General features: G+C 38.7%; 4 protein-coding genes and 1 long non-coding RNA gene across 6 annotated transcripts; 3 read left to right on the top strand and 2 right to left on the bottom strand.

Moving 5' to 3' along the window:
- The first annotated feature begins 316 nt into the window (after window positions 1-316).
- On the top strand, window positions 317-15,957 carry LOC118265727 (cleavage and polyadenylation specificity factor 73). The gene is made up of 16 exons (XM_050694664.1): window positions 317-702; window positions 924-987; window positions 1,202-1,299; window positions 1,973-2,101; window positions 2,417-2,594; window positions 3,007-3,096; window positions 3,652-3,802; window positions 4,287-4,462; window positions 8,317-8,446; window positions 8,893-9,068; window positions 9,411-9,551; window positions 9,874-9,982; window positions 10,257-10,441; window positions 14,372-14,497; window positions 15,040-15,162; window positions 15,525-15,957. The coding sequence occupies exons 1-16, from the start codon at window positions 629-631 to the stop codon at window positions 15,642-15,644; spliced, it is 2,070 nt and encodes a 689-aa protein (XP_050550621.1). The 5' UTR covers window positions 317-628; the 3' UTR covers window positions 15,645-15,957.
- On the bottom strand, window positions 4,644-7,354 carry LOC118265730 (delta(24)-sterol reductase). Its single transcript, XM_050694667.1, has 4 exons — window positions 7,210-7,354; window positions 6,420-6,610; window positions 5,947-6,214; window positions 4,644-5,860 (listed from the first exon to the last, which is right to left on the bottom strand). The coding sequence occupies exons 2-4, from the start codon at window positions 6,606-6,608 to the stop codon at window positions 4,716-4,718; spliced, it is 1,602 nt and encodes a 533-aa protein (XP_050550624.1). The 5' UTR covers window positions 6,609-6,610; window positions 7,210-7,354; the 3' UTR covers window positions 4,644-4,715.
- On the top strand, window positions 12,233-13,762 carry LOC126910835 (uncharacterized). 2 transcript variants are annotated; one of them, XR_007705403.1, is made up of 4 exons: window positions 12,233-12,359; window positions 12,444-12,631; window positions 12,887-13,109; window positions 13,250-13,762. It is a non-coding gene; the product is annotated as an uncharacterized LOC126910835 (long non-coding RNA). The 2 variants fall into 2 exon arrangements; XR_007705402.1 differs by having other exon boundaries at window positions 12,247-12,631.
- Window positions 15,958-16,890: 933 nt separating the features above from the next.
- Window positions 16,891-21,699, bottom strand: LOC118265733 (general transcription factor IIH subunit 4). Its single transcript, XM_050694669.1, has 11 exons — window positions 21,410-21,699; window positions 20,958-21,062; window positions 20,636-20,767; window positions 20,282-20,467; window positions 19,938-20,010; window positions 19,611-19,718; window positions 19,331-19,414; window positions 19,022-19,218; window positions 18,710-18,824; window positions 18,241-18,381; window positions 16,891-17,774 (listed from the first exon to the last, which is right to left on the bottom strand). Exons 1-11 carry the CDS (start codon window positions 21,559-21,561, stop codon window positions 17,631-17,633), a joined length of 1,437 nt encoding a protein of 478 aa, XP_050550626.1. The 5' UTR covers window positions 21,562-21,699; the 3' UTR covers window positions 16,891-17,630.
- A 1,629-nt stretch (window positions 21,700-23,328) lies between these two features.
- Window positions 23,329-26,195, top strand: LOC118265734 (pro-epidermal growth factor). The gene has a single exon (XM_035578834.2). The coding sequence runs from the start codon at window positions 23,653-23,655 to the stop codon at window positions 24,334-24,336; it is 684 nt and encodes a 227-aa protein (XP_035434727.1). The 5' UTR covers window positions 23,329-23,652; the 3' UTR covers window positions 24,337-26,195.
- The last annotated feature ends 208 nt before the right edge of the window (window positions 26,196-26,403 follow it).

The raw sequence follows: 26,403 nt of genomic DNA, 5'->3' as shown, positions 1-26,403 counted from the left end.
TAGATAGATAAATATTCACTAGATATTATTTAATTCTATCGATATTGTTTCCAAAAATTAATAAAGATCAAAACAAATCAAATCAAATACAATCAATTATAGATTTGAAGGGGATTTTAGGAATAGTAATTTTAATTGTAAATAGCTTTAAAAGAAAATAATCAATACTCTACATATTATTTATAATCTCATTTCGTCCAGATAAACAGTAAATCTCTTTTTATTAAAATATTTAGCACGTTTCGATTAAATTCAACAAGTTGGTAAAGTTGGTAGTTGTGCTTTTAGTATGGCAATATTTTTATAACCTGTATTTTCATTCAGCCGGTTGCCATCTGTCAGTTGTCGTAAATATCTTTTGTCGTGTTATTTGTTTGTCCCGTTTGTTCATGTTAGAAAAAGTCAATAAAAACTTAGTATTGACTGAGATTGAGTGTGGAATATTGTTATATTTTGTGCCCAGCCACTAAAGCTAATATTCGTTAATTATCGTTTGCTGGTGGTGTAATAATCAGTAAATAATATTGCGTTGTTGTGTGGTTATTGTGGTGAATTAGAGAGTGGTGTTTAAAAATAATCGCGTATAAATGATTTGTTAGTGTCAGAGCAAAGCTATAAAGTACTAAAAATGACTACAAATCCTAGAAAAGGCACCGACCCGGTGCCGATGGAAGAAAGTGACCAGCTGACTATAAGGCCCTTGTAAGTACCTATTTCTTTAAAGCATTTCTTTAGCTATGTACTTAATCTCATTTAGATAAAAACAATATATTACGCAAGCCTGTGAAATGTGGCTTGAAAAAGAATAAAAGACACAGAGAATAAAAACCTCTTCTTTTTCTGCTTGTTAGCTGAAGAAAAATACCATATATATATTCTCTCTTATTTGTGTATTAAGTTTAACTATCAATAATTAATTGCAGGGGTGCTGGTCAAGAAGTGGGCCGGTCCTGCATCATGCTGGAGTTCAAAGGAAAGAAAATTATGGTTTGTACATTTATCTTACTATGTTAAATAAAACTAATTACTAAAAGCCAAAATTTATAACCAATCTCAACCCAAAGGCTTTTTGACATTAATTCTGCTGAGGTTTTAGATATTAAGATGTTATTAATTTTGGCCCTATTTGGTATTTCTAGTGCTTCTAATCATAATGCATTTATCTCAATTCTATTATAACACTTATATTTTAATGTTTTAGCTGGACTGTGGTATACATCCAGGCCTGTCAGGGATGGATGCTCTGCCTTTTGTAGACCTGATTGAGGCTGATGAAGTGGATCTTCTACTGATTTCTCAGTAAGTATAGAAATAATTAAGCATTTGATACATGCCTTTTATAAAAAACAATGTTTATACAGTTAACCGACCCGACAGACGTTGTCCTGTCTACACGTCTTTAACTTGAAAATTTGTTGCATCCAATGTAAAATATTCCAAAATCAACAACTACCATTACATTAAAAATTAATTAAAAAAAAATTATCCAGCGGACAAAATTGTGAATCTAAACCATTCTTAGATCCCCTTGAATACACACAAAAAAATTCATCAAAATCGGTCCAGTCGTTTAAGAGAAGTTCAGTGACATACACACTTACAGAAGAATTATATATATAAAGATTATGTTGTTAATTGCACTGCAAAAGGTTGAATATTGTAAACAAAAAAAAAAAAAACTATAAGCTGGAATATCAGAAATCTGGAGCTAGCACTGATTCTTAACAAGATTTACCTCAATGTCAGCAAATTTTACAAAAATCCAGTGATCAATTATTATCACAGTAAACAAGTACCTACATGGTGCCTGCATGGTGATTTTTATGGGGTTAATACAAACATAATTTGTAGGCACTGTCTCTGTCACACAAGTTTATCGGGCACTTACATGAAGATGGTGAAGCAGGCGCTAAATCTGACAATTTGAGTAAGATTTGTGACAATAATATGGTATTCTACTGTTTGTTTCTAGTTTCCACTTGGATCACAGCGGTGCATTACCGTGGTTCCTAACGAAGACGTCTTTCAAGGGCCGAGTGTTCATGACACATGCTACTAAAGCCATCTATAGGTGGCTTGTATCCGATTATATTAAAGTTAGGTAAGTAACATAACAAACTTATAACAAATATTTTTAATCAATTGTTTTCAATTCGACTGCACAAAGGCCGCAGTGTAAGATGTTGTTCGTGTTTGTGGGTTCCTTCCTGCACCACATAATGATTTGTGTGAGCCAGAAATGGTTGTTTTGAGTCTGGGTATAATGTGTATTTGAATTGGTTGTTTATAAACGCATTCAAGACACTGAAACTTACACAATCCATGATCGAGTGTTTAAAAAACAAAAAAAAATCACATTATTTTGAGTATTAAATTCATTAAACAGAGTTCTAATAATATGTTTCTTGTTTTCTAGTAATATATCAACGGAACAGATGCTGTACACAGAGTCAGACCTGGAAGGTTCAATGGACCGCATCGAGACCATCAACTTCCACGAGGAGAAGGATGTGCGAGGAGTCAGGTTCTGGGCATACAATGCGGGCCATGTGCTCGGGGCTGCCATGTTCATGATCGAGATTGCTGGCGTTAAGGTACATTGTACATAGACATATTATAACTTCAAAAATCACTCACATACATTAATGGAGAAAAGCTCTTAGTTTTGAGTAACGTCACACAGCCTACTGTTATTCACATTAATATCTATAACAATACATGACAAACCCACGGATATCGTGAATCACGGATATCGTGTGACATATCTAACTATAGTTCACTGCTGACAATATGGTAAATTTTGACCAATATTAGTCATGGATTTGCCAATTCCACAAGAATGCTACAAGACTTAGATCTTCTAGCTTAAAGTGCTCCCATATTTCGCCCTTTACCATTCAAAAGATTTAACAATTTACTAATACTATAACTGAAGCAAGAACTATTATTAATTGGTTACAAACAACGCTTCGTATTCTTGTGTGTAATATTTTAATTTCCTTCCAGATACTATACACGGGAGATTTCTCGAGACAAGAGGACAGACATTTAATGGCGGCGGAGATACCGACGGTGCACCCTGATGTTCTAATTACGGTATGCTCTTAACACATTGAAACTTATTTGCATCTTTATTTTGTAAGTGCTTAGGTCGATTATATGAACAACAGTCAGGTTCTTCTAAAAAATTATATGTTTGTACATACCAACATACGACACGGAAGAAAGCCCTATAGGAGCTGCGGACTACCTAGCGGGTTTACCGGGGCTCCGGTTTAAAAAGCAGGAGTAGGAACGGGGTGGTTTTTAGTCAGTAAGAGTCTGACACTCCCTCTCGCCTCGGCCAAGGCGAGAGAAGTCATTGGATGATTTTTCCCCCTCAAAAAGCGTAGTATGATTTTACTAAAAATCTATACTAATATTATAAAGCTGAAGAGTTTGTTTGTTTGATTGTTTGTTTGTTTGAACGCGCTAATCTCAGGAACTACTGGTCCGATTTGAAAAATTATTTTTGTGTTGAATAGTGTATTTATCGAGGAAGGCTATAGGCTATTAAACATCACGCTATGACCAATAGGAGCTAAGCAGAGCGGGTGAAACCGCGCGGAAGTAGCTAGTATTAAATAAATGTAATAATATGTTGTTGTTTAGGAGTCGACATACGGCACCCACATCCACGAGAAGCGCGAGGAGCGAGAGAGCCGGTTCACCGGCCTCGTCAGCGAGATCGTGCAGCGCGGCGGACGGTGCCTCATTCCTGTGTTCGCGCTCGGACGGGCGCAGGAACTACTGCTCATACTCGGTAACTACCGTTCCATAATAATAACTTTTATAATGTTTATTGTCGGTCTTTATTTTAAACTAGTGTTGGAAGACTCGGAAAAAGTGTTAACATGATTCAGAAAAAATCTCGTCCTATCTTAAACATGTCTGATATTATACCTGACGGCTTTTACACTTGACTGGTGTGTGTCCCTAAGTAGATCAAATCAGCAGGGAATTAAATATTAAAGGTATTATAAAGTAGCAATAGAACGAAATTACTGCCTCCATTCTTTAAACTACGCCAAGAATCTGACTTAAATTTTTTTACTTACAAGATGATGCTAACCTAGGTTTAGACCTTACGTCTTTTCATCTAATAAATGATTCCCAAGTTATGTTGGATATTAAATTTTTGCTAGTTAAAGTAATTGGACAAACAGACAGACTCACACCACGTTGATACAACAAAGCGATAGCTCCCTTTATCTAGTACTATTCAATAAAGTACATCTCTCCACCAGACGAGTACTGGTCGCTCCACCCGGAGCTGCAAGACATCCCCATCTACTACGCGTCGAGCCTGGCCAAGAAGTGCATGGCGGTGTACCAGACGTACGTCAACGCCATGAACGACCGCATCCGACGCCAGATCGCCATCAACAACCCCTTCGTCTTCAGGCATATCTCCAACTTAAAGGTATGTGATGTAATGTCAACTTTAATAGTGGTGTGTAAGGGTTATTTTACGAGGTCACCTTGTGATGGCCTCGAGATAATTTAGTAAGTAATAATAGAGTAAGTTTACATATGCTGTGGGTGTATTTTAGCAAGATTCATCTCACCGAAATAAAGTTTTATTTTTGTTATTAAAAGACGAATTCTGTGTACGAAATATTAATTTATTTAAAACTAAGATAGGATATTAAATAATTTTTAATTTAGACCATATTTTAACCAATAGCATTGCTCTCTCCGATCTCGAACACGTTGATCTCTGGTTTGACCTTGTCATACAAATGTGGGAACGCGCCGTTGGCGTGGTACTTCTTCCTGACTTGCTCATACAGGGACAGGTCAAACATCACCTCGAACTCTTCGCGAGTCATGAATATGTCGGCGTAGAGGAACGAGTAACCTCCCACGTCCCTCGTGAACTCCTCCATCTTCCTCATGGCAGTCACAGGGTTGTAAGGCTTCTTCTCCTTCACCCTCCCCGGCACTCCATACACTCCTAAGTCATTATACATCGCATAGTTAGTTCCCGGAACCAAGTACTTCGCGTCAGGCCGCTTCAGTTGACCGGACGATGGGCCGTGGTCAATAATTTTGCAAGGATACACCAGCAGTGGGAACTTCTCGAACAGCACGCTCGCGATCTCGATCTGTCTCTCAAGTTCTTTGATCGGCAGAACAATGTCCTGGAACACTTGCTTGGTAAACGTGTAGGCTCGCACTCCAGGGGTTGTGGTGAATTTTAGGAAGGCAGGCTTCGGAGGGAGCAGCCATCCGAACAAATACCGAAACAGAGTGTCATTCCCAAACGACAGCATGTCCTCCACCACCCAGAATATAGCCCTGTTATGTCTCAGCAAGTAATCCCTTAAAGGTATCAACTCCTCAGCTTCTCCTTTCTCCAAAAACGTTTCCACGTGCTTGTAGAACCAGGGCTTGTACCACTTGGAACAGCTGTTCACTGGTATTTTTGGGTCATAGTCGGCATAGTCGCCGACCATGATCACAGCTTCGTCTTTGCTGTATATCGTGCCTTCGATGTAGTCGGGGAACACCTTCGGTTCAGCTTCGTAAGTTCCCGAAAGTTCTCGGATCATATCGCAGTATTTCTTCTGTCCTTTGACTGGGATGTATTTGATTTTGATGTAGGGCTTTATTTTGACGATTTTGAGGGTCAAGGCGACGAGGAAGCCGAGGCTGCCGTGGCACCAAGGAAGGGCTTTGTAAAGGTCGGCGTGTTCGTTGTCTGCAGTGGCGGTGACCAGCGAGCCGTCGCCTAGAACTACTTCATAACTTGTGATGGTCTCGTGGTAGAGGCCGGCTTTATGGGAGTGAGTCGACATACCCGTGCCGAATGCTAAACCTGGAATAGATTTGACGGATATTTTATTATTGACCTTATTGCTTACATTATAAAGTGCAACTTGAAACATTATTGCTCAGACTTACCTCCTAACGTAGCGTCCGTTAGCTCAATAGTGACTGCCAGTGAGTACCCCTTAGGAATGAGGAACTCTGTGATATCTCCTATGGTGACCATGGGCTCGACCCTCACGGTCATGGCTTCTTCGTTCAGCTCGAGGATATCGTATAGAGGTATAGGAACCTGATGATGGAGGTGTTTTTGGAAGAAGGTCGTGGACAGTGACAGCCAGTTCGGTCTCGAGGTGCAGAGCAGTCGCCGGTCTTTTGGAGGCAGCTTGTTCCATTGTTGCACCTGAAATAACGGTTTTTGGACTAAGCTTAAACTTTAAATTTTATTATAGTTTAGAGTTAGTCTAGACTATAGGACCGCAGGACTTTATTACATGTCCATAATATTTTCCTATGCAAAGTCCGACAAAAATCATTTTTACGCATTCATTAAACCCTATAATTTGCAATGAAGTTAAACAATTTAGTTAGCTGGCTTTAGTTGGTACCTGGCTCTGAATAAGTCTGACTGCACTATCATGCCTCTGAGGGTCGCTGGTGAGCCACCGCAGGTATGCCTTCACCCTCATCAGTACGGTGAATATGAAGCTCGCTGGGAGACAGAACACTGCCACCACGAACTCTCGGTGGTCCTCCAGCCATTGGATCAACCGGTTCTTGAACGAATCCGGCAGCATTGCTGGAACAGTTTTAATTTGATTGAATTAATTTATTTTATTTTAAGTACAATAAACTGACTTACTTAATACTCACTTACTTATTTACTTAATACTTTTATGAACCAAACTATAAAAATACGCCCGTCCGGGCCTTTAATGAAGCTATTTGTTAATTCCATTAGATTGTGATTCCCAAATGAAAGAATATAATGCAATGTTTCGCTTGAGACTACATTAGAAAAAAAAATAAGAGTCAACATTCGACTATTATAAAGCTAAATAGAACTAATAACTATGTTCTGTTGGTAAGATAGGTACTATTTGAATTTACCGCCAATCTGTATCAAGGACAAACCCGAAATAATAAATATAACCTCTTCGTTAGTTTCCATAGTAACATCATAGTCAGCAATCATTACCTACTATTGTTACAATTTAAACACTGTTAAAAAAATCTGTTTAAATATTGCTTATCTTTGAAATTCACACATAAATATAATCAAAATGTACCAATATAATATTTTCATTTAAGCTATGATTTTAATGTAAACAACTGCATTCCTTTAGCTAACTCTTTTGTTTTTATACATCAATTATGTAATATAATAAGTTTACTTACTGGTTATATACTATTTTCACTTTAATACCAATTTTTTTTGATAAATTTTTGTCCGCCGGCCGCTCCGTGGGCCGCGCGTCACAACACTACAGATAAAAAAATGTTACGTTTCGATCCACCTGTACACTGATAGATACAACTTATCTTTTAATACTGTAATCTTATTAATATTGTAATTACTTGTAGCCAATTACCATGTAAAATTATCCTATAGAACATTGACTTCACATCACAAGTATATGTCCCTATAAGTAATTCAAAACACATAATATGTCTCTCCTATACATCTATGAGTTTCATCAGATGTTTCAACGATGATATCTTGGTTATAAATATGTTTTGCCATAGTTAATCACAATCCATCGGTAACCGGGATTCCGGCTCGAAAAGCAGGAGTAGGACGTAGTGACGGGGAGGTTTTTAGTCATTAACAGTCTAACACTCATACTCACCTAAGGCTGGAGAAGGAATTGAAAAAAAGAGCAGTGGACGAAGTCAGACTGATGAGGATACATTTTATAAAAAAAAACACTTATTTTTTAATATGTAAAGATTTCCTGAATAAAATACCGTAAGATGATTTGATCATAGCATTGTATAAACGATTTGACCTTGACTCTCAACTATCATATCATTGAATATTCGGCAGCTCCATTTTAATATTATCAGACACATTTGTCAAATGCAATCTGAACCTTCACAACAATGTTAATAAGTCTTATAATCAGTTGTATTGATTGTATAATTTGTTACTATGTAACACAGGTGTCTTGATTTTAATCAATAATTGTAGATAAGCTAAGAATGACTAATTAAAAATTCTATCTTGCTAATTAATTGTGATTTTTTTAAAGGCTTGTTAATATTAGGAAAATGTTGTATTGTTTGATATCTAATGAAATTATGGAATTTCAGATAAGATACCTGGGTAGGAAGCAACCCTACGGCCAAAAAATAAAATATAGAGATTTTCCATTTTGAAATTCTCAGTAATAACATCATGTAGTCTGGAGTCATAGAGTATGTGACTCTACGCATTAATGAGGGTGTAAAAATACTGTTATGTTTAAAATGAATTCTGAACATGTCTGAATTTGTATATTCCAGGGAATAGATCACTTCGAGGACATAGGTCCCTGCGTCATCATGGCGTCGCCCGGTATGATGCAGAGCGGCCTCTCCCGCGAGCTCTTCGAGTCCTGGTGCACCGACCCCAAGAACGGAGTCATCATTGCTGGTAAACAACTTTGAACTCTATTACAAACTCCTTAAATATCAAATATGTTGTAAATAAATATATTTACACACACCCTTGTATACAATAACATAGTTAAGTAACATTACACTACATGGTTTACTTAGTTGTAATGTTTCAATACGTTTTTCCCACATTAGGATTGTCTCTAGTAAGGGATGCATTTACAAATACCTACATGATTTCACGTACACGTCACACTCAGACCCAGAACTGAGGGCTTAGTTCGAGTTTATTTTACGTTTAACGAGATCGAAACGAAAGCGCGTTTGCCACTCTGATTGATTGTTTTACTTGTGCTAGCGAATCAGAGCGCCGAACGCGTGTCGTTTCGTTTTCGTTCAACGTAAAGCAAACTGGTACTAAGGGTATAGAATAACAAATTGAGATTCACGTAAAGAGAACTTCGAAATACTTTTAACTTACAGGTTACTGTGTGGAGGGCACGTTAGCCAAGACGATCCTGTCGGAGCCGGAGGAGATCACCTCCATGTCCGGCCAGAAGCTGCCGCTGAAGATGTCGGTGGACTACATCTCATTCTCCGCGCACACTGACTACCAACAGACCTCCGAGTTCATCAATATACTCAAACCGCCTCATGTGGTATGTTTATAATATTTTGTGAAAATAGAATAGAGAAGTATTTTTTTTTTAATGTAATTTAGCAGAATGTATATATTTCGGTAGTCTTTATATTTGCAGATGTATGCTCATTTTACTACCTTTTTCGATATTATACAAGTTTATTAAGAGATTTCACATTTGACATAGACGGGGCAGCACCACTTTCTTATAAACCTGACCTCTTACTCTCACGTCCAAACTATTTGTCAAATGTGGGCATTATGGCAACCCCCTCTTTTGTAGAGGAGACCCATTGTACCAAGTCTGTGCCTTGTCTAGCTTCAAACGTGACCCACCTAGCTGAATGTCTTGTCCCCCTAGGTGTTAGTCCACGGCGAGCAGAACGAGATGTCCCGTCTGAAGGCGGCCCTGCAGCGCGAGCACCGCGGCCGCCTGCACATACACACCCCCCGCAACACGCAGCTACTCGCGCTCACCTTCCGCGGGGACAAGACCGCCAAGGTACACCTAATAACTCATATCCATATACTTAGTTATAATCTTGGGATAGCTGAACATAGTCCTATCCTAGTCACTGTTTTCATGATAAGGAACAGACCCCCAATAATAACATAGGACCTTTTGAAATCTCCATACACTACCTTTTCCAAATAGTGTATCATACTCACTTACATCTTGTAAGATTAACATAATCATGATTAACACTTAAAACGCCACGGGTGACCGACATTAGCGGAGAATTTGCCTTCAACATTTTTCTATTGGCAGTCAAAGACTTAAACTACAATTACCACACTTCCTAATTATTTATGATCACTTCCAGGTGATGGGTTCCCTGGCGATGGAGAAGCCGGAGCCGGGCACACAGCTGCAGGGCATCCTGGTGAAGAGGAACTTCAACTATCACATACTCGCACCCTCAGACCTTAACAGTAAGTTGTACATTGCAAAATGATCATAATCTATGATACCTTTTTATAATATGTGTAGATACTAGCTTTTTTGTGTGTGGGAGGAAAAATCATTGAACTTGAAAATCGACTCCTCACACCTTGGGTAAGGCGAGAGGTAATGTCAGAGTCTTATACCCCATTTCAACCTCTGTCGCGAGCCGGAGCCGATTCAAAGCTGTATTGAGACTAGTCTAAAAGAGAAATATTGTTAAAACCATATTTTTGTACATAACCTAATTATCTGTACGTGCAGAATACACGGAGTTGACCCAGTCGGAGGTGACGCAGCGCCAGTCGATCCACTACAGCGGGTCGCTGGGCCTGCTGCGCCACGTCGTCATGCAGCTGGCGGGCGCCATCGAGTTCCTGTCGGAGACACGGTGGCGGGTCTACTCCTGTGTCGACCTCACGCTCGAGAATAACATGATCACACTCGAGGTAACATTTTTTTATTTCTTTATACTAGCTAACTAAAGTATCACCAAAGTTACTGCATTCTCTATTCTAGTTATGAACACTTATAATATTAGTAAAGTTAATTGTGTATTTACTTTTGTCGAAGTAATTTATATGTACTTATAATAATTATATGTATTTTTTATTATCCAAAAATAGATTATATTATTATAAACTTTGCTGGAGTAACTAGTTGTTCATATAGAAAGAAATGTTTAACTTATTGTCTTCATTTAATTAGACTGCCTCGTTAGCCGAGTGGTCGCAGGTGCGTCTGCCGAACGAGAGGTCTCGGGATCGATTCCCGGGTTGGGCAAAGTATTGCTGGGCTTTTTTCGGCTTTTCGGAAATGTGTCCAGTACATGACAATAGGCTCACTTCCTATTACATGGGACTTATAGAATAAATGGTCAAAAGTGGGTATACATTGTATGGCGACATTAAGTGCCGTAATGTACACCTTTGCCTACCCCTTCGGGGATAAAAAGCGTGACGTTACATGACATGACTTTATTTATTTAGAAGTATGGTTGGCAATACAGTGTTCATCTGGCCTTATCGCAGGTATAATACGTTGAGTATTGTCCAAAGACGAATATAAGAATATAAGGTGAATGTTCCGATCGCCTTTTCATACATTTTTCGTTCACGGTATACTCTCCGTACATAGACACTTTTTGCACAAAACTAATCACTTTATCAGTTTTGTACGGTCAAGAATCTGCATATAACTTTTTGGTAAATAATTCGCATTATATATGGAGAAAAACAGTCTTGAAAACCGTGAAAAATTTGGCATTTCTTTTACTAGTGTTAGTGCAATTTGACAATCAAACATATCGGAATGTCTGGATATGTTATAATATTAAACGCTAGATGGCGTGCACCCGATAATGTAAATTTGAAGAATCATTACTAATTTTATAACAATAGTTTTCATTAAAAAACATTACAATAATTTAAAACTAACTATCGTAAACGAAAATATAAAACATTGTGGTCGTGTGTGAAAAAAATGTTAGCGTTAGTTATTATTATTGTCACTGGCAACAATAAAAATTTTTAAATTCGTTCGTAGTCAAAATACGATGTTGCCGTTCCGTCGAACATGACCTTTGACACGTTGCCAAACTTATTTAGTACCATCAGATGGTTGACTTGAAATAAAATACATTTCGAAGAGTTTGCGTAGCATTACGCTAGGTTTTACGCGCGGAATTTCTTGTATGTTTTTGATCAATGAAAATTCATTGATTCGAAGTAATATTTCTTGTATGTATTTCTTTCCAATTTAATATGATTATTGCAAAGTATTGTAGTATATGTTGTTTATAAGTAAGTAATTTTATTTCAAAATAAAAATACCTACCAACTAATAAATATTAGCAAGTCAGCCCGTGAGTTTAGCTGGCTATTACAAACTAAAATCCTCATATTAGAAATCACCGATCGATATTATATTGTTTTCTCAGATTAGTAATACAAATAACTTTGGACGGACAAACATTAGTATTATTTGTCACATTATATTGCGTCTGCTACATGAATCCCGCGCGTTCCGAAACACTCAAAATCAGTTGAACGGACGGTAAAACAAGTATCTTTAAATTTCTAATGTTATAGTAAATAGAGTATAATTATGTAATATCATTTTATGATTTTATTATGGTTGGTCTGCAGCGATTTTTCAATTGATGTTATATCATAATTTGGGTAAGTAAAATTTTATTGCTATAATTTTTCTGAATTTCGGAACGTATTTAATAAATTCTGTTTTATCTATGGATGGTATGGATATTTACTTTGCAATAATTTTCATGACATGAGACTACATTTTGCTGCAATTACAAGCGATTTGATCTGGTTTTGTTATAATTTCGTTTCAATTTTATGCGAATAGGTACTGAGTTTATAAAAGTAACATAATATTGTCTTGTACTTATATAATTAGTTTTTGTGTATTTCGGATTCCGTTTACATCTAGGTACCTACTATGTCGGGGTCCTACGAGAAAGCTGGCGTATCAACGCCACGAATATTCAGGCGCCCGTAAATCGTCAAAACGAGTGAAAAGCGCATTCAGTTGGATACATGTGGACGACAAGATAGTAAACCTGTAAATTATAACTCAAGTTGTGGCCAGCTTCATTGTAAACAAACTTTAGTTTTCAAGTACGTATAGAGTCATCAGTTGTTGAGCCATCTACATGTAAACTTAGAACTCTTTTAGTAATAAGCGTTTCATCCCTCTTCTTCACATGACCATACCAAGAAAAACGATTTCCTTTCAATTTTGCTCTATCATTGGATAATAATGTTCTAGTTATGAATAAAAAGCATGAATATTACTATCAAGTAAATTCTATTGCATGTCCACTTTATAATTTATTTTAGCATCTTCTTACTATAATATTAAATCTATTTCAGGTTCAAGGACAAATGCGTGTCAGTAACATGGATAAATGCTACTTCATATGTTTTATTTCAGTCAATGAACCTTTGACTGTTATAGAAGTTTGTCGAGATAATATAATGACTTTATCAGCAATATGATGCCAAAGTTAATACACTTTTTTAAAGAATGTATTCTGCCAGAAATAGTTTTGAGACATGTTCAAAAAAATGCGAAATGTATACCTAGGTATGAAAGGTACACAATTTTTTTTTATTTTATTTTATGATTTCCATTGATTTCAATCTATATTATATTTTTTTCTTGTGGGATATTGTTTTCATCCACATCAAAAGTTAAACACAAAATATACTAATTATAGTAATTTTCTTTCGCAGCAGCTGTGTAGCGGTAGTTTCCAGGCAATAATGAGGAAGGATGAGCGAAAACAACACGACAAATGTTTTTTTATTGTACTATTATAGTAGTGTGTTTAGAATCTACATTATCAATGTTTACAGTCATGTTTTTTTTGATGTCAGAAAACTGAAATGGTGTACTCGTCGTAATGAACATAATGTTCATAATGTGATATGAATACATTGACCTATTTTAAGGTTTCTGAAAAACAAAAAGGAAAGTTGTTGCTTTTTTATTTCCTTATGTAGTATAGTGATTATGGATGCTTAGATATTCTCAAACATTTTTCCGCTTTGATTGCAATCTATTATTCTGGTTGCCTTGTTTATGAATTATAGTTTTGAATTATTATTTTGAATGAGATTATTTTTTAATAATCAGTCACGTATCGAGCATTCATGTCACATAAATACTTGTAATAATTGCAGGTTAGTATATACATTCTATTAAATAATGTATAAGATAATAAAATAAAACTGTCTTACATTGCATTCTTGACATTCATTTTATTCCCAAACTAGTGACCCGCCCCGTTTTCGCACGGGTGCAAAATTATCAGTTTCCCTACTATAATATACATGTATTATACATATAAACCTTCCTCTTGAATCCCTCTATCGATTAAAAGAAACAGCATCAAAATCCTTAGTGTAGAAAGCATACATATGGATATAGGGACAGAGAAAACGACTTTGTTTTATGCTATTTAGTACCTAAATATAACACTACTTATACCCTTTAAGACATAATTTCTACAGGTACCAGCCTATTAACTTTTAAATGCACGCCATCTAGTGGTTAATTTTGAAGAAAGGTTGATTTTAAAGTAGGCGCTATGTCTATGTGTGTATAAATGACTGTAAACAGAGTTGGATATTAATATTTCGCTTTTATGGCAAATCGGATGGGTTTTGAGGCGATAATTTGACTAATTCCGATAAAGTGGGATGCCTGATTTTCGCATTATTATTTCTGTTACTTAATATTGTTCCAATGACACTCAAAACAACATAAAACTGAAAATGTTCAATTCAGCGCCATCTATCGGGAAACGAGCCATGAAGAGCTCGGAACATTCACCATAATGTCGTTGCTTGCAGTGGGTGGCGCAGCCCGTGTCGGACATGTTCGCGGACGCGCTGGTGGGCGGCATCCTGTCGGCGTCGTCGCTGGCCGCGCCGCGACATCTGCCGCTCGCGCCCAAACTAGACCGCATGCACTTCAAGGTACCTACTACTATACCTAGCTCTGTACTACCTACACTTAGATAAAACAATAATTCTTGATCAGGACTAAAGAACACAATCAGACAATAGAACGCCGAATGATACGATTTGGGCATACCTTTATCGCTTCATCTATATTCATCAATCTGAAACATGCATGTGTCGATTGAGAGTGCTACAACACACTGATAAACTTTGCTATAAAATAAGGTTTTGCCATTTGTATCTGCAAGTCATCAAGAGTTTGGCAACTTGAATATTTACTGATGTTTCTAAGAAACGAGAAATCTTAAATGACCCGCATCGTACGCAACGGATTTTAGTTTGTCTTGTATAGAAAGTCATACAACTGCGTCCACTGATCCGCATCGTACGCACCGCATAATCGCCAATACCTACATACAATGCATACTGATGACGTCATACGGAATGCGTGCGATGCGTACGATGCGGGCCTGTGGACGCCTCCGTACCTTAATATGCCGCTCTATGTACATGTATTATTAAAAAATAATAATGAAATAATTGTCTTGTGTCGCCAGGAGTGCGTGATAGAGATGCTGCAGGAGATGTTCGGCGACGACGCCGTGCCGAAGATGTTCAAGGGAGACAAGCTGTACGTCAGCGTCGACGACAAGCGAGCCGACATAGACCTACTCACAATGGTCAGTAACTATGTACACTTTCAAAATACATTATTAATATTATCTTTAAAAAAAATCTGCTGTGTCGTCGGGTGCATCTTACATACACGTCATAACGCTGAAACAATAATTTGTGGATTACAAAAATAAATTGTTCCGGACGGAAATCGAACCCGCGACACGTCGCAATTGCCGATTAGCCCATCCACTGCCCCAACCGTGCAGTCAAGAAAGTAAAATTTGATTGTAACGTGTAAATTTTTCTGTTCTTTATCTTGGGATTGTCCAAGCAGTGCCGACAGTTACCAGGAACAGGTTGGAGATAGGTCGGTTATTATAACCGCTAATACCATTCCTTTTTTCATAAAATAACTTCATTTCAGGAGGTGAAATGTCCCGAGGACGAGACCCTGGAGCGTACCGTCCAGTCGGCGATAAGCAAGCTGTACGCGGCGCTGGCGCCCGTCAAGCCGCCCCCCGCACCGCAGGCGCACAACTCCTGACCACCCACTCCTACACAGGAACCCGCACAAACACAGTAACGTGCACTTTGTACCTTCTGTACATACATATAAGGTATAAAGTGCAGTAGCGGTGATACTGGGCGAAATAAATATGAATGGACATTAAATACATAAGTTTGAAATTAATAATTTTATACCGAAAATACAAACAATAGTACATGTGTCTGTTTATTATGTGTTTTTCTTTACCCGGCTCAATGTGTACAAGTCTACAATAGATGCGTGTAATGTGAACTTGTTGGAAATAAGTATTATGTGAATGTTTGTTCAAGGAATAAACGTTGTTAAAGTACACACTTGTATTCATTTCTTATTATATCAGTATTTGTACCAACTAATTAGTGACCTAAGCGGAGGATTTACATCCAACAATACCCTTAGTACGAGATGGCCTTACGTTGAACGCAAATGAAACAAGAGCGCGTTCGGTGATCTGATTGGCCAGCACGAATGAACCAACCTATCAGAGCACCGAATGCGCTCTCGTTAACGTAAAACAATCTCGTAATTAGCCCTCAGTTATCTATTGCCAGTCAGACTTATGCGCCTACCACACGTGCATGCCTGACCACAGTTTTAATTGCACATGCTTGTCGCATGAAAAGACTGAACACGGATGTGTCTACCACACGGCACAGTTAAGTACGCGCAAGCCACATTCTTGTCGACATCGTCGGCGTGGAAACAATGGTTCCCAATGAAGAACTATTTCTTCTGCTATTATTTTTCAAGTGTTTGCTTGTGAAAAAAAAGAAAATACAAAAGTAACTATCAAAGTGTACATAAAAATGGCTGTTGAATAGATTTTTATTTGATCTTCCACAGTGCGGGCAGAGATTTATATAATTCAATGAATTCAGTAACGAACTGTCGATTGTATGTACGTAAATCCGCCATTTTTAACGACCGTGCGCGTACAGTTACTCCACTCGATTAAACTGAGAGCGGCTTGAACACTGAACTACCAACCACACGCGCAGACAAGTTTGTACAAGTATAGCTTGCGCATGCCAGAATTTCAAGCAAGTTTAAAAACCATCAAGCCAAGCATTGGAGTTTGCGCATGCTACCGTTTTACCAACTACACGCACAGTGTTCAGTGTACAAGCTGGCATGCGCAAGTAAAACTGCGGTCAAGCATGCACGTGTGGTAGACGCATTAGTATGCTCTTAATAATATGACTCAAAAACCTGAAGTGGGATTTTTTACTGAATAAAAATAAAGTTTCAATGTACAAAAGTTTATTTACAGATACAACGTAGTAACGCACAGCGCTAATATCGGAACTATTTTCGCATACAACGAGAGATCTATTCAACACAATCTCCTCATTAGCAACACAGCAGAATCCATTCATTACAACATTACTATCTACTAGATCACAATTAAAATTAAATTATAAACATAGTATAACGCCTTTCATTCCTTAAAAGAGTAGCTGAGATACACTTATTAGATGTAATTCCCATTAATGGCCAGTTATGGGCTGGGAGGACCCGATCAACCGAATCAAAGAAAACAATGTAATATCCTTCTTACTTCATATTCTAATATCATCTTCATTTACCAGTAGGTACTTAATACACATACACCTTGGAGTGGAGGTACTCATTTTAATTCTTCATTTCATCATCATCATCATCATCAGCCGAGAGACGTCCACTGCTGAACAAAGGCCTCCCCCTTGGTCCTCCACGTAGAACGACAAGCCGCCACCTGCATCCACTGGCTCCCCGCCACTCTGACGATGTCCTCAGATTCTTCATTTACTTATTGTCAATTTGTTTTATTTATAAAACAGATGATAGACATTATTTTCTACTAAAACCCCGTCCAACTTCACCCAGGAGACAAATCATCACATAACAGTATAACAGTTTGTTTCCAGTAGGTATCTATCTGCAGTCTTTACAATCAGGTTTTATGAGCCAAGCATAGTATCCTAGGTATTTATGATTGTAGATCTATGAGCTCTTCGAGTATCGTTTCCAGAACTTCTTGACATCGTCGTGTCCGTGTCGCGTGACGACCATGGTCCGCGAGCGTTCGTTCTGCCACGTCAGCACTCCCTGCTGCTTCGCGTAGTCGCGGAGTACCACGAAGTCCGCCTGTAACATTATATTGTGTCAATTATATACTGCATCTATTTTGTAACACTACAATTATAGAATACATCTTCGGCATGAATGGGCCGGCTCGACCGGAGTCTCACAAAAAACCGACGTGAAACAACGCTTGCGTTGTGTTTCGTTGTGTGAGTGAGGTTACCGGAGGCCCAATTCTCCCCTTCCCAATCCACGATTCCCGAATCCTTAAATTCTTAACCCCCAAAATTGCTTACCATCAACTGATACGTCTGCCCGTTTATTTCATAAAAAAACACTCCTTTATATTTTCCTCCTTTTTCTTGTTTTGTGGTAAAGTTGAAAATCTATTGAAAAACCTTAATCTAACGAGGAACAGAGATAGATAAGGGTCTAGAATACCACTTAGGTTACTTTTCATCCCACGTGAACGCAGGTGAGACCGCTAGTAATGTCAATATAAATGAAAAGTATAGGCAATGCTTGGTACCTGTGACAAGAACTGGTTATAGACTACTCCCTCGGTGTACGTGAACCTGTTCCTCTCAGTCTCCCACAGCTTGATCTGGTCCACCACGGTGGGGGGCAGCATCGAGCTCGTCCTGATGCCGCCCGTCTCCGACTTCAACATCTGTGTGCAAACATTCATATCAACTATAAGTCTTACAATGCTACAAGAAACTCATCAAAAGAGAATAAACAAAACAGGAATATGAAATTAAAACTAAGGAGATTTTTGCTTGTTCTTTTTCATAGTAATATACATTTTCAACAAGCAAATAGATTCTTGAGTGTGGTAACTATGATTTAAAGAAACATCTAATAATTGCGAGAAACTGAGAAATCTCTTATCCACTGATCACTATGGCAAATATGGAGATTATACCACTCTTCCTCTTCCCACATAATTACAGCTCTTAGTATAAAAGGGGTGGATAATGGAGATGACAACAACTTGCCTGTGGATGTGAGTGTTGCTCGAGGTAGTGTATGATCTGCTCGGCCGTGATACCGCCGCGCAGCGCCTGACGGACTGACTCGCGAGTCAGTACTCCTACTACTAGGTTAGGGAACCTGGAACGTAATATAAACACTATTATCACTGATGGTAAGCAATTAATGCTGCCCACAGGGGCCTGACCAGAGGAGATGGAAAATTGTGGCTTTTTGGGGATTTGATGGGAGGATCGAAATCTCAAACTGAACTTAGTATTTGCAAAGTATTTTTTGGATTATTTTATAGTTTTTAATGTATGTAATTATATACTGACCTGTACATAAGCTCAGTAAACAGTCCGAGCAGTGCGACCTGCAGGTTGGTCTGTGTGTAGGCGTAGACCCTGTAGTTGGTCTCCACGACGATGTACCCGCGAGCCTGCGCCGGCGCAGCCAGGGGCGCCGCCCCCACGCCACGGACCTGGGCTATGTTTAGCGCTAGACGAGTCGGGTAGAACCGACCTGCTTTACGCTGTGGAAAATCAAGTTATAAAGTAAACCATTGTTCGATTAGTACTAGTCGTAACGTATTCAGACAAAATAAGTTGATTTATTAACAATTATAAACATGTTTGTAGACTCACCTTTCTTTGATAGACAAGTCCAAACTCTCTCAAATGCTGTAGGAATACTAGCATGTTGTTACTCATTCCTTCTGTGCTGTAGTCCTGGAAATATACATAGAAATAAATAATACAACCAGTATGGAGAGCTAAAAGGGGGGGGATTTTTATTCAGCAGTGAATATCTTTCCGGCTGATGATAACGACGATGAACCTCAGTATATTAATAAAAGTAATGTATTCTAAAATATTATAAAAATATGTTTTTTCTTGAATCAATAAGAATTAATGGATTGCTTACCTTGCCAAGTGTGCTAAAGCTGAGCTGGTACAAGAATGCGAGGCACTCCGCTGCACTCAAGCTCCGTTTTTCCGCCGTATGCAAGTAATGTTGTAGGAAGAGCCACACCTGTTGAGGTAATACACATTAATGACATACATTAAAAGGCACTGTGCACTTTATTAACAATAAATAATTATAAACTTTTATAATGAGTCTATTTCCAATAATAAGTTATGTGTTACCAATGAAATAATTTAACCAAAACCAAGAAATAAAGGCTTAACATGGCACACTATCTTAATGGGGTATTAATTAATTTATTAATTAACAGAAGTTTGAACTTACTTGTTTAGCAGTACTCAACAGTAGAAACTGGAAACCCGCGCGTGTGATGACAGCCGATCCATCCTCTGCATCTCTGTAAACAAAGAGAATAAACAATTATAATATTGTATAACTTTTTTGTATCTTAAATTTCCGGTATTTGGCCATTTCCTTGTCTGGTATTGAACAATGATGCTGTCTACGACGGAGCCTACATTCTTGTAATATTTTCCCAATTCATTGCCCTTCATAACCCAGTAAGGGTGATACCACATTTGTTGTAAGTTCTGTTCCTGTGTTATGCTTGTATTACAACTAAACCCCATCTATCATCATCTAATATCATTCCTTCCATTTCCACAAACCTGGTCATAAGTCCAGCATGCAGCAGTATTCTGACAGCATCAGCACTGATCCCCTCGGTCTGTGCGCTGCCCACCATGTAGTGCAGCACACACTCCCACCGCTCCAGTGCATATGCATCCAGAAATGCTACATCACGGGCCTTGCCATCGGGCTCCAATGATGATGACATGCTCCAGGCACGACCACTGAAATGTTCAAATAGACTAATTAGTTAAGAATCTGGAAACCGCTTTGTGAATTGCGAATGTATATGATTTATGGAAATGTAACAGAAAAGCATTTGCAAAATGGACAAAATACATTTTGAGGAAGGATCATAGTTTTATTTGCAATAATTTCCATTTTAATCTTACCCTCCAAGCAATGCAACTTTAAGGTTCTTCTTGAAGGACTGTGCCAGCATCCAGCCAGGCATGCCTCCTGGTATTGGAGCCTCTTGCCATACTGACAGCTCAGATAATGCCTCGCATGCTTTGGCTTGCTCTCTGTAATGGGCAAACAAGTATAATGTTAATCATGTAAGAAAATACTTATTATACATTTTGAGTGCATAATGTTTGGACAATAAAATGTTTTGTAATTTATGTTAAAATTAATGCAATGTCAGAATCAATCTGTAAAATAAAACACAAGTAGTGTTTCTATCACAAATAATTTTAATTGTTCAAGACTCACTTGGCGAATGTCTGTGAAACCCAAGATGTGACGACCGCCTGTGGCACTGGTTGCTCCACGAACAGCAGTCTGATCACAAAGTGCCGTGCCAGCTCCGGTAACTCTCTGAAACAAATACATAATGTTGGATTCTTTTTCTATCATGTATAAGTGTGGGAGAGTCATACCTCAGGACAATCAGTGTGATACCACAGCCTTACAGAAAATCGACGTGAAATGATGCTTGCATTGTATGAATGAGGTCCATTCTCTCCCCAATCATTCTCTTTGAATGGGGAATCAATTTTATGATCTTCATCGTGATACTAATATATCCATAGGAATTAGTAGGGCTGTAAGTATCCTCAATAGTAGTAAGCTTGTTTGTCCGAATTCTAAATAACCTAACCTCAATTGTTAGAAACTTATTCACTAAATTGTTTGAAAAAATGTTATCTAAAACCATAACTTACCTGTAAACAGCGAGACATATCGTAGGATAATTATACAAAGTTTCTAAAAATTGAGCAGAACGACTTTTCAAATATTCATGAAGATCTTTGCACTGTAAAGTAGGCGACGGATTTAAATTTAAAGAAGATTTTGATTTCGAGGATTCTGACATTTTGTCTTATTTACTTTAACGTTGTGTTATAAGAACATCACAGGTTTCTAGCAATTTTTCACAATAATACCTCGATAACAACAAAATAGGAGTCTACACTATCGTGATAATTTGACAACTAATGAACTGTCATTGTCATCTGGTGTTCATTTGCTTTTTTACTTTTGTTTATTGTTTATCAAGATTTTTTGTAATTTGAAATCACGTATTTTAAGTAACGTTCCGTATTTTCATTCATTCGTTCATTGAATTCATTCATTCAAATGACAGCAATCAAAGCACAACCCTATTTACGTTCCATTTCACTTCTAATGTTGAGATTTATTTTAAATGTGGATAATCAGGTACTTGAAATGAGTTGATAAAAAAAATGTACTCTTGTGATGAAGGAAAAATTAAAACAAGATATCATAATACCCAATAAAGTAGCAGATATTACAATATAGCAAATAACGTTTGCTAAGCTGAAGTTATCTAACTGTTTTAAAAGTTAGGGTCTCAATACTCAATACTCATGGGTTTATTTCCATTGAAAATCTGATTTATTTCATTAATTTTTTTACTATTGAGTTTGGTGTAAATTGTGTCTACCGCAAAATATTTGGCGATAAGAAGTTTAGTTGTAGCGTAACATATTCATTGATTCAGACCATGTTACGATAATAGGTCCAGTTTAAGTTAGACAATATGCGACAATCCGAAAATTAGGTACAAAGTTAATTAATTAAATGTGTCCTAATTTTCTTCAATTAGTTTCTACTAATCATAATCATTATATGCTATATTAACATTTATAACATTGGTTGATGTTTTATGTAATTTGATATAGTTTAAATGTATATAAATACTATGAGATTTAAAGTTAAAGCTTACTAAAATAATTTAGTGTCATTATACGAAAACATCTTCAATTCAAAATATTTCATTTTCTAGTAGCTCTTCATTGATCAATGAATATGTCCACTTATACTCCCTCGGAATCTTGTAAGTTTCGAGTAAACGTGAATGTTTGCACATTTCTGTTACAAATATTTGGTGTAAGTTCTACTCAACTTGTTTCTTTTTGAGGCATGCTTTAACACTCCCACTATTTTCTAATATATGTACTTATAGTAAACGGTAGTTGCTTGCGGCAAGTATTATTTGATTATTTCGGAAGATACAATTGCCCTTAACTCATAACTGCTCGAACTCAAACAACAACTCAGTGTGGATTTCAAATTAAATATAAGTTAGCTTTTCCCTTCCTATTTGGGTAAACGAAGATATCCTAATTAGGCATGTTATAAACTTCGGTACATACTAGATCCAAGTCATTATTATAACATTCCTTTAAATTGTGTGAAAAACGTAAATGTATTCAATTTGGCGTCTACTCAACCAATTAATTACGGTGGACAACTGGTAACTTGCATCACACATAGTTATGTTACTTAGTACTAGGTAAAGAAGTTTGCTTCTATTTATAAAACTTGTAAATAGGTACCTACATAAAGTTAAAACTTTAGTTCAGAAATAAAAAATCCGACAAATATTTAAACTTGATAAAATAATGCATAATGTATTCAAGGATCCACAAATAATGCTTCCTTGAGGATCGGAATCGCTGAGAAAAAGAAATACCTTGTTCATAATCCCATACAAAGAAAAAAAAGGTTTACTCACGCACACAGGTAGGCGCGTGACGCATACGAGTGTAATTTCCCCGTGCACGCACACGGGCGCGCACACAGCGGCGCGCCGTCGAGTTCCCCGCATTTCATTCTCGTCGGCAGATGGCGGATGCAGTGGACGCCCTCCGTCAGTCGCGCATAGACAACTCACCGAGCGTAGTGTGCTTGCGATTCTCTCAGCACCATTTTGTGTACATCTTTTCGAACGGGACATTGTGTGTATGTGCTCCGTGAATAATCGTGAACCACGACTATCAGTTTTGAACAGTGTTCAGTGTTTCACTTTCGACATGCCCGTCGAGGGATCGATGCGATATCTCGGGCGCCCGTAGAAACCGCGCCTCCGTCATGAGCGAGTGATCGTCGACGTAAAAAAAAGTTAACACAGGAAACATGTCTGGGCGGACCGCCGACGCGGATGCGAGCGAAGGGTTCCAGTTCGAAATTCGAATGCGGTCATGTCATCGCCTCTCGGATTTCTCATAAGTCACCGTCCAATGTCAAAATCGTGCACGTACCGCGAGCGCCGACCCTCCGGATCGTGCGGAAAATGCAATCGTTGGTAGTTTGGTGGGCGGTGGTGTCGGCCGCCTGGGCGCTGGCGGGCGCGTGCTCGAGCTCCATCTCCAAGCGGCCGGCCAGGCCCGCGCGTCCGCAGCGCCCGCACCCGCAGCCCCAGCCGCAGCCGCGGATGAACGTCACCTTCCCCCTCTTCAAGTGCGAGCCCGACTACTCGGAGTACTACTGCCTCAACGGCGGCGTGTGCTTCACCGTGGTCATATCGGACAGCCCGATCTATAACTGCGAATGCCGGAGCGGGTTCGTGGGCCAGCGCTGCGAGTTCAAGGACCTGGACGACTCGTACGTGCTGACGAGTCGGCAGCTGATGATGGAGACAGCGTCAATCGCGGGCGGCGCGACCGTTGCTGTGTTCCTCGCCATTCTAGTCTGCTTCGGCGCGTGGGTGCGGCTGCACCGGCGCGGCAAGACGCCGCCCTTCTCGGAGGAGCGCGGCCAGGTTCAGCTGGTGGCCGTGGCGGCGCCGCGCGGCATCGTCGCGCTGTGCAAGGCGCCGCCCGCCCCGCCAGACCTGCCCCACTAGCTCTTCATTTGTGGACAATCGCTGGACAATGCGTCCCTTGTTTATATTGTATGTCGTGTACATATTATAGATAGATTATGTGTTAAGTTATGTGGAGAGAACGGAAGATATAAGGAGAAATTTATGTGATAATTATTTTACGAAGTTTATAATTTATTCGGAAGTAATTTCTTTTGTATATGCCTCTCGGATTTGTTCCGCAGTGGGTTTCACATTTCATAAAGTTAGAAATTTCAGTCTCCTTACCCCGGTGTTCGTTTTGTGGATTGTAATCTGTATTATTCTGTTCACGTTCAGTGTGTATCGGATGTGTGAGATCGAACAACGACCATGTACCTAATGCTACTCGCTTCAAGTAGAGCTGTTATATGTTATATTGTTGTTTGCACTGTATCTGCTGATACAAAAGGTTGAGATGCTGCTCTGCACCAGACAGATCAGTTCCTAGTCTGACTCTTTTGATAATCAAAACAGTACATACAGGAATGGGTCCGTCTGGTGCAGAGAGAGGCGTGTGCTGCTGCACATGCCCCATGTTATTGTTTGTTGAGATAGCGGACAGTCCCAGTGACGTGCGCAGGGCTCCGCTGGCGCCCTCGCACGCTACGACGCTATACTTAGATAATTGTCAATCAATGTTAATTGTATTTATTAATATTCCATTCTATACAAATAGAATTTGTGATGAATTTATTGTAGGCTTGTGCGAGGCAGCGAGTAGCGCAGTTGGTTCCTATTGCCGTTCCGGGCCGAGGGCCCGCACATTCCATCTCGCGGATAGAGTATTTTACTGGTGTCAGTATTATTTTGTAATACGAGTCTTAAGCCGGCAGCTTTATTTTTTAATTTATACCTGTTATCCCGCTGGGATAGTGCTGTATTATATTTGTTTAAAGGCTGAGTATGTGCCGTCGATGAGGAAGGCTTTTTTTGTAAATATAGCCCGTGTAGGTATTTATTAGATATTTATGATCGTTTATTTATTGACTGCTTTATTTAGTTAATCTCGATGATCAGTGCATCCAAGGCGCCTAACTAAGCGGTTAACGGTTGTATTTTCATTTCACCCTGCTAAGCATGGCCTCGCGTAATGTATATTCAATTGTAATCTCATTATGAATCTCCATTATGTCTAGTTTTTGTAAAAATTGAAACAACATTGGATGGTGTATAAAATGTAGTCTCCTGGCCAGTGCCGGCCGCCGCGCGTGTGTCGCTGTGCTGTTGATTGTCCGTAGTCCTATTCGATAATTATGTTGTTCATCATTCACGCCACTAGAGTTAATGTTTCCTTAACTAAGTCCTCAACATAGTCGCTACGTTGAAGATCATTGATGTATTAAATCTCTACACAATTGTATGACAATCAAAGGTACAGCACACGTATAAGTCTGTATGTTGCTCTCTGTCTTGTTAACTATTTATGTCGCGCGAGGGCAGGCACTGCAAGGTTACAAAAAAAAATAGCAAATTTGTTAATAGGCTGTGAGATCACAGAGCCGCGGCAGGGCGCGGCGGCTGGACGCTTGTTTTACCCTAGACCCGCGTACCATTTCTATGGCAGTTTCATGTGTTTGACGTATGTTGTGTTTCGTCCAGCCGCCACGCTCTGCCCCGCAAAAAGTAATAAATTGTACCGCCTCCGTGGAGCTGGTGCGGTCTCAGTAACGGTGGAGTGAAACGTGGAGTCCCATGTACATTGATTCATATGAGATGTTTATATGAACATTCCAAAGTATTTGTAAAATATTACCTACAACACTAATAATTTCGAAGTATCTGTTAAGACGCTACTTGTTAATTATACAATTTTCTATTGATCATTTGTTAAAGAAAATTATATGAAACTAAATCCTTAACACTATCTTTCATTTGTGATCCGCACCGTGCCTCATTGGCGCAAACAACTACTGGTTGTACACAAGCTGTCGAGAAGCTGTTGTGTGCTGAGAATAAACAGCCGCACCTTTTGCTAATTATTATAATCTTGAACTAGTTTCCAATAACGTGAAATAGCAACAAATATTCGGCACAGTTTTCATTCTTTATGAACAATGCTCCCAGCAT

Source organism: Spodoptera frugiperda, chromosome 7 (assembly GCF_023101765.2).
Source record: "Spodoptera frugiperda isolate SF20-4 chromosome 7, AGI-APGP_CSIRO_Sfru_2.0, whole genome shotgun sequence".
Taxonomy (NCBI): domain Eukaryota; kingdom Metazoa; phylum Arthropoda; class Insecta; order Lepidoptera; family Noctuidae; genus Spodoptera; species Spodoptera frugiperda.
The sequence above is the reverse complement of the archived record's forward strand: the minus strand, read 5'-3'. Positions and strand labels throughout refer to the sequence as shown.

Coding starts and splice junctions, on each gene's coding strand:
- LOC118265734 (XM_035578834.2), top strand. CDS start 23,653: ATGCGAGCGAAGGGTTCCAGTTCGAAATTCGAATGCGGTCATGTCATC.
- LOC118265733 (XM_050694669.1), bottom strand. CDS start 21,561: ATGTCAGAATCCTCGAAATCAAAATCTTCTTTAAATTTAAATCCGTCG. Junction 20,768..20,957: donor GTTTCACAGACATTCGCCAA/GTGAGTCTTGAA, acceptor TGCCCATTACAG/AGAGCAAGCCAAAGCATGCG. Junction 18,825..19,021: donor TTTACTGAGCTTATGTACAG/GTCAGTATATAA, acceptor ATTACGTTCCAG/GTTCCCTAACCTAGTAGTAG.
- LOC118265730 (XM_050694667.1), bottom strand. CDS start 6,608: ATGCTGCCGGATTCGTTCAAGAACCGGTTGATCCAATGGCTGGAGGAC. Junction 6,215..6,419: donor TCAGACTTATTCAGAGCCAG/GTACCAACTAAA, acceptor CCGTTATTTCAG/GTGCAACAATGGAACAAGCT. Junction 5,861..5,946: donor AACGGACGCTACGTTAGGAG/GTAAGTCTGAGC, acceptor AATCTATTCCAG/GTTTAGCATTCGGCACGGGT.
- LOC118265727 (XM_050694664.1), top strand. CDS start 629: ATGACTACAAATCCTAGAAAAGGCACCGACCCGGTGCCGATGGAAGAA. Junction 3,803..4,286: donor GGAACTACTGCTCATACTCG/GTAACTACCGTT, acceptor TCTCTCCACCAG/ACGAGTACTGGTCGCTCCAC. Junction 4,463..8,316: donor GGCATATCTCCAACTTAAAG/GTATGTGATGTA, acceptor TGTATATTCCAG/GGAATAGATCACTTCGAGGA.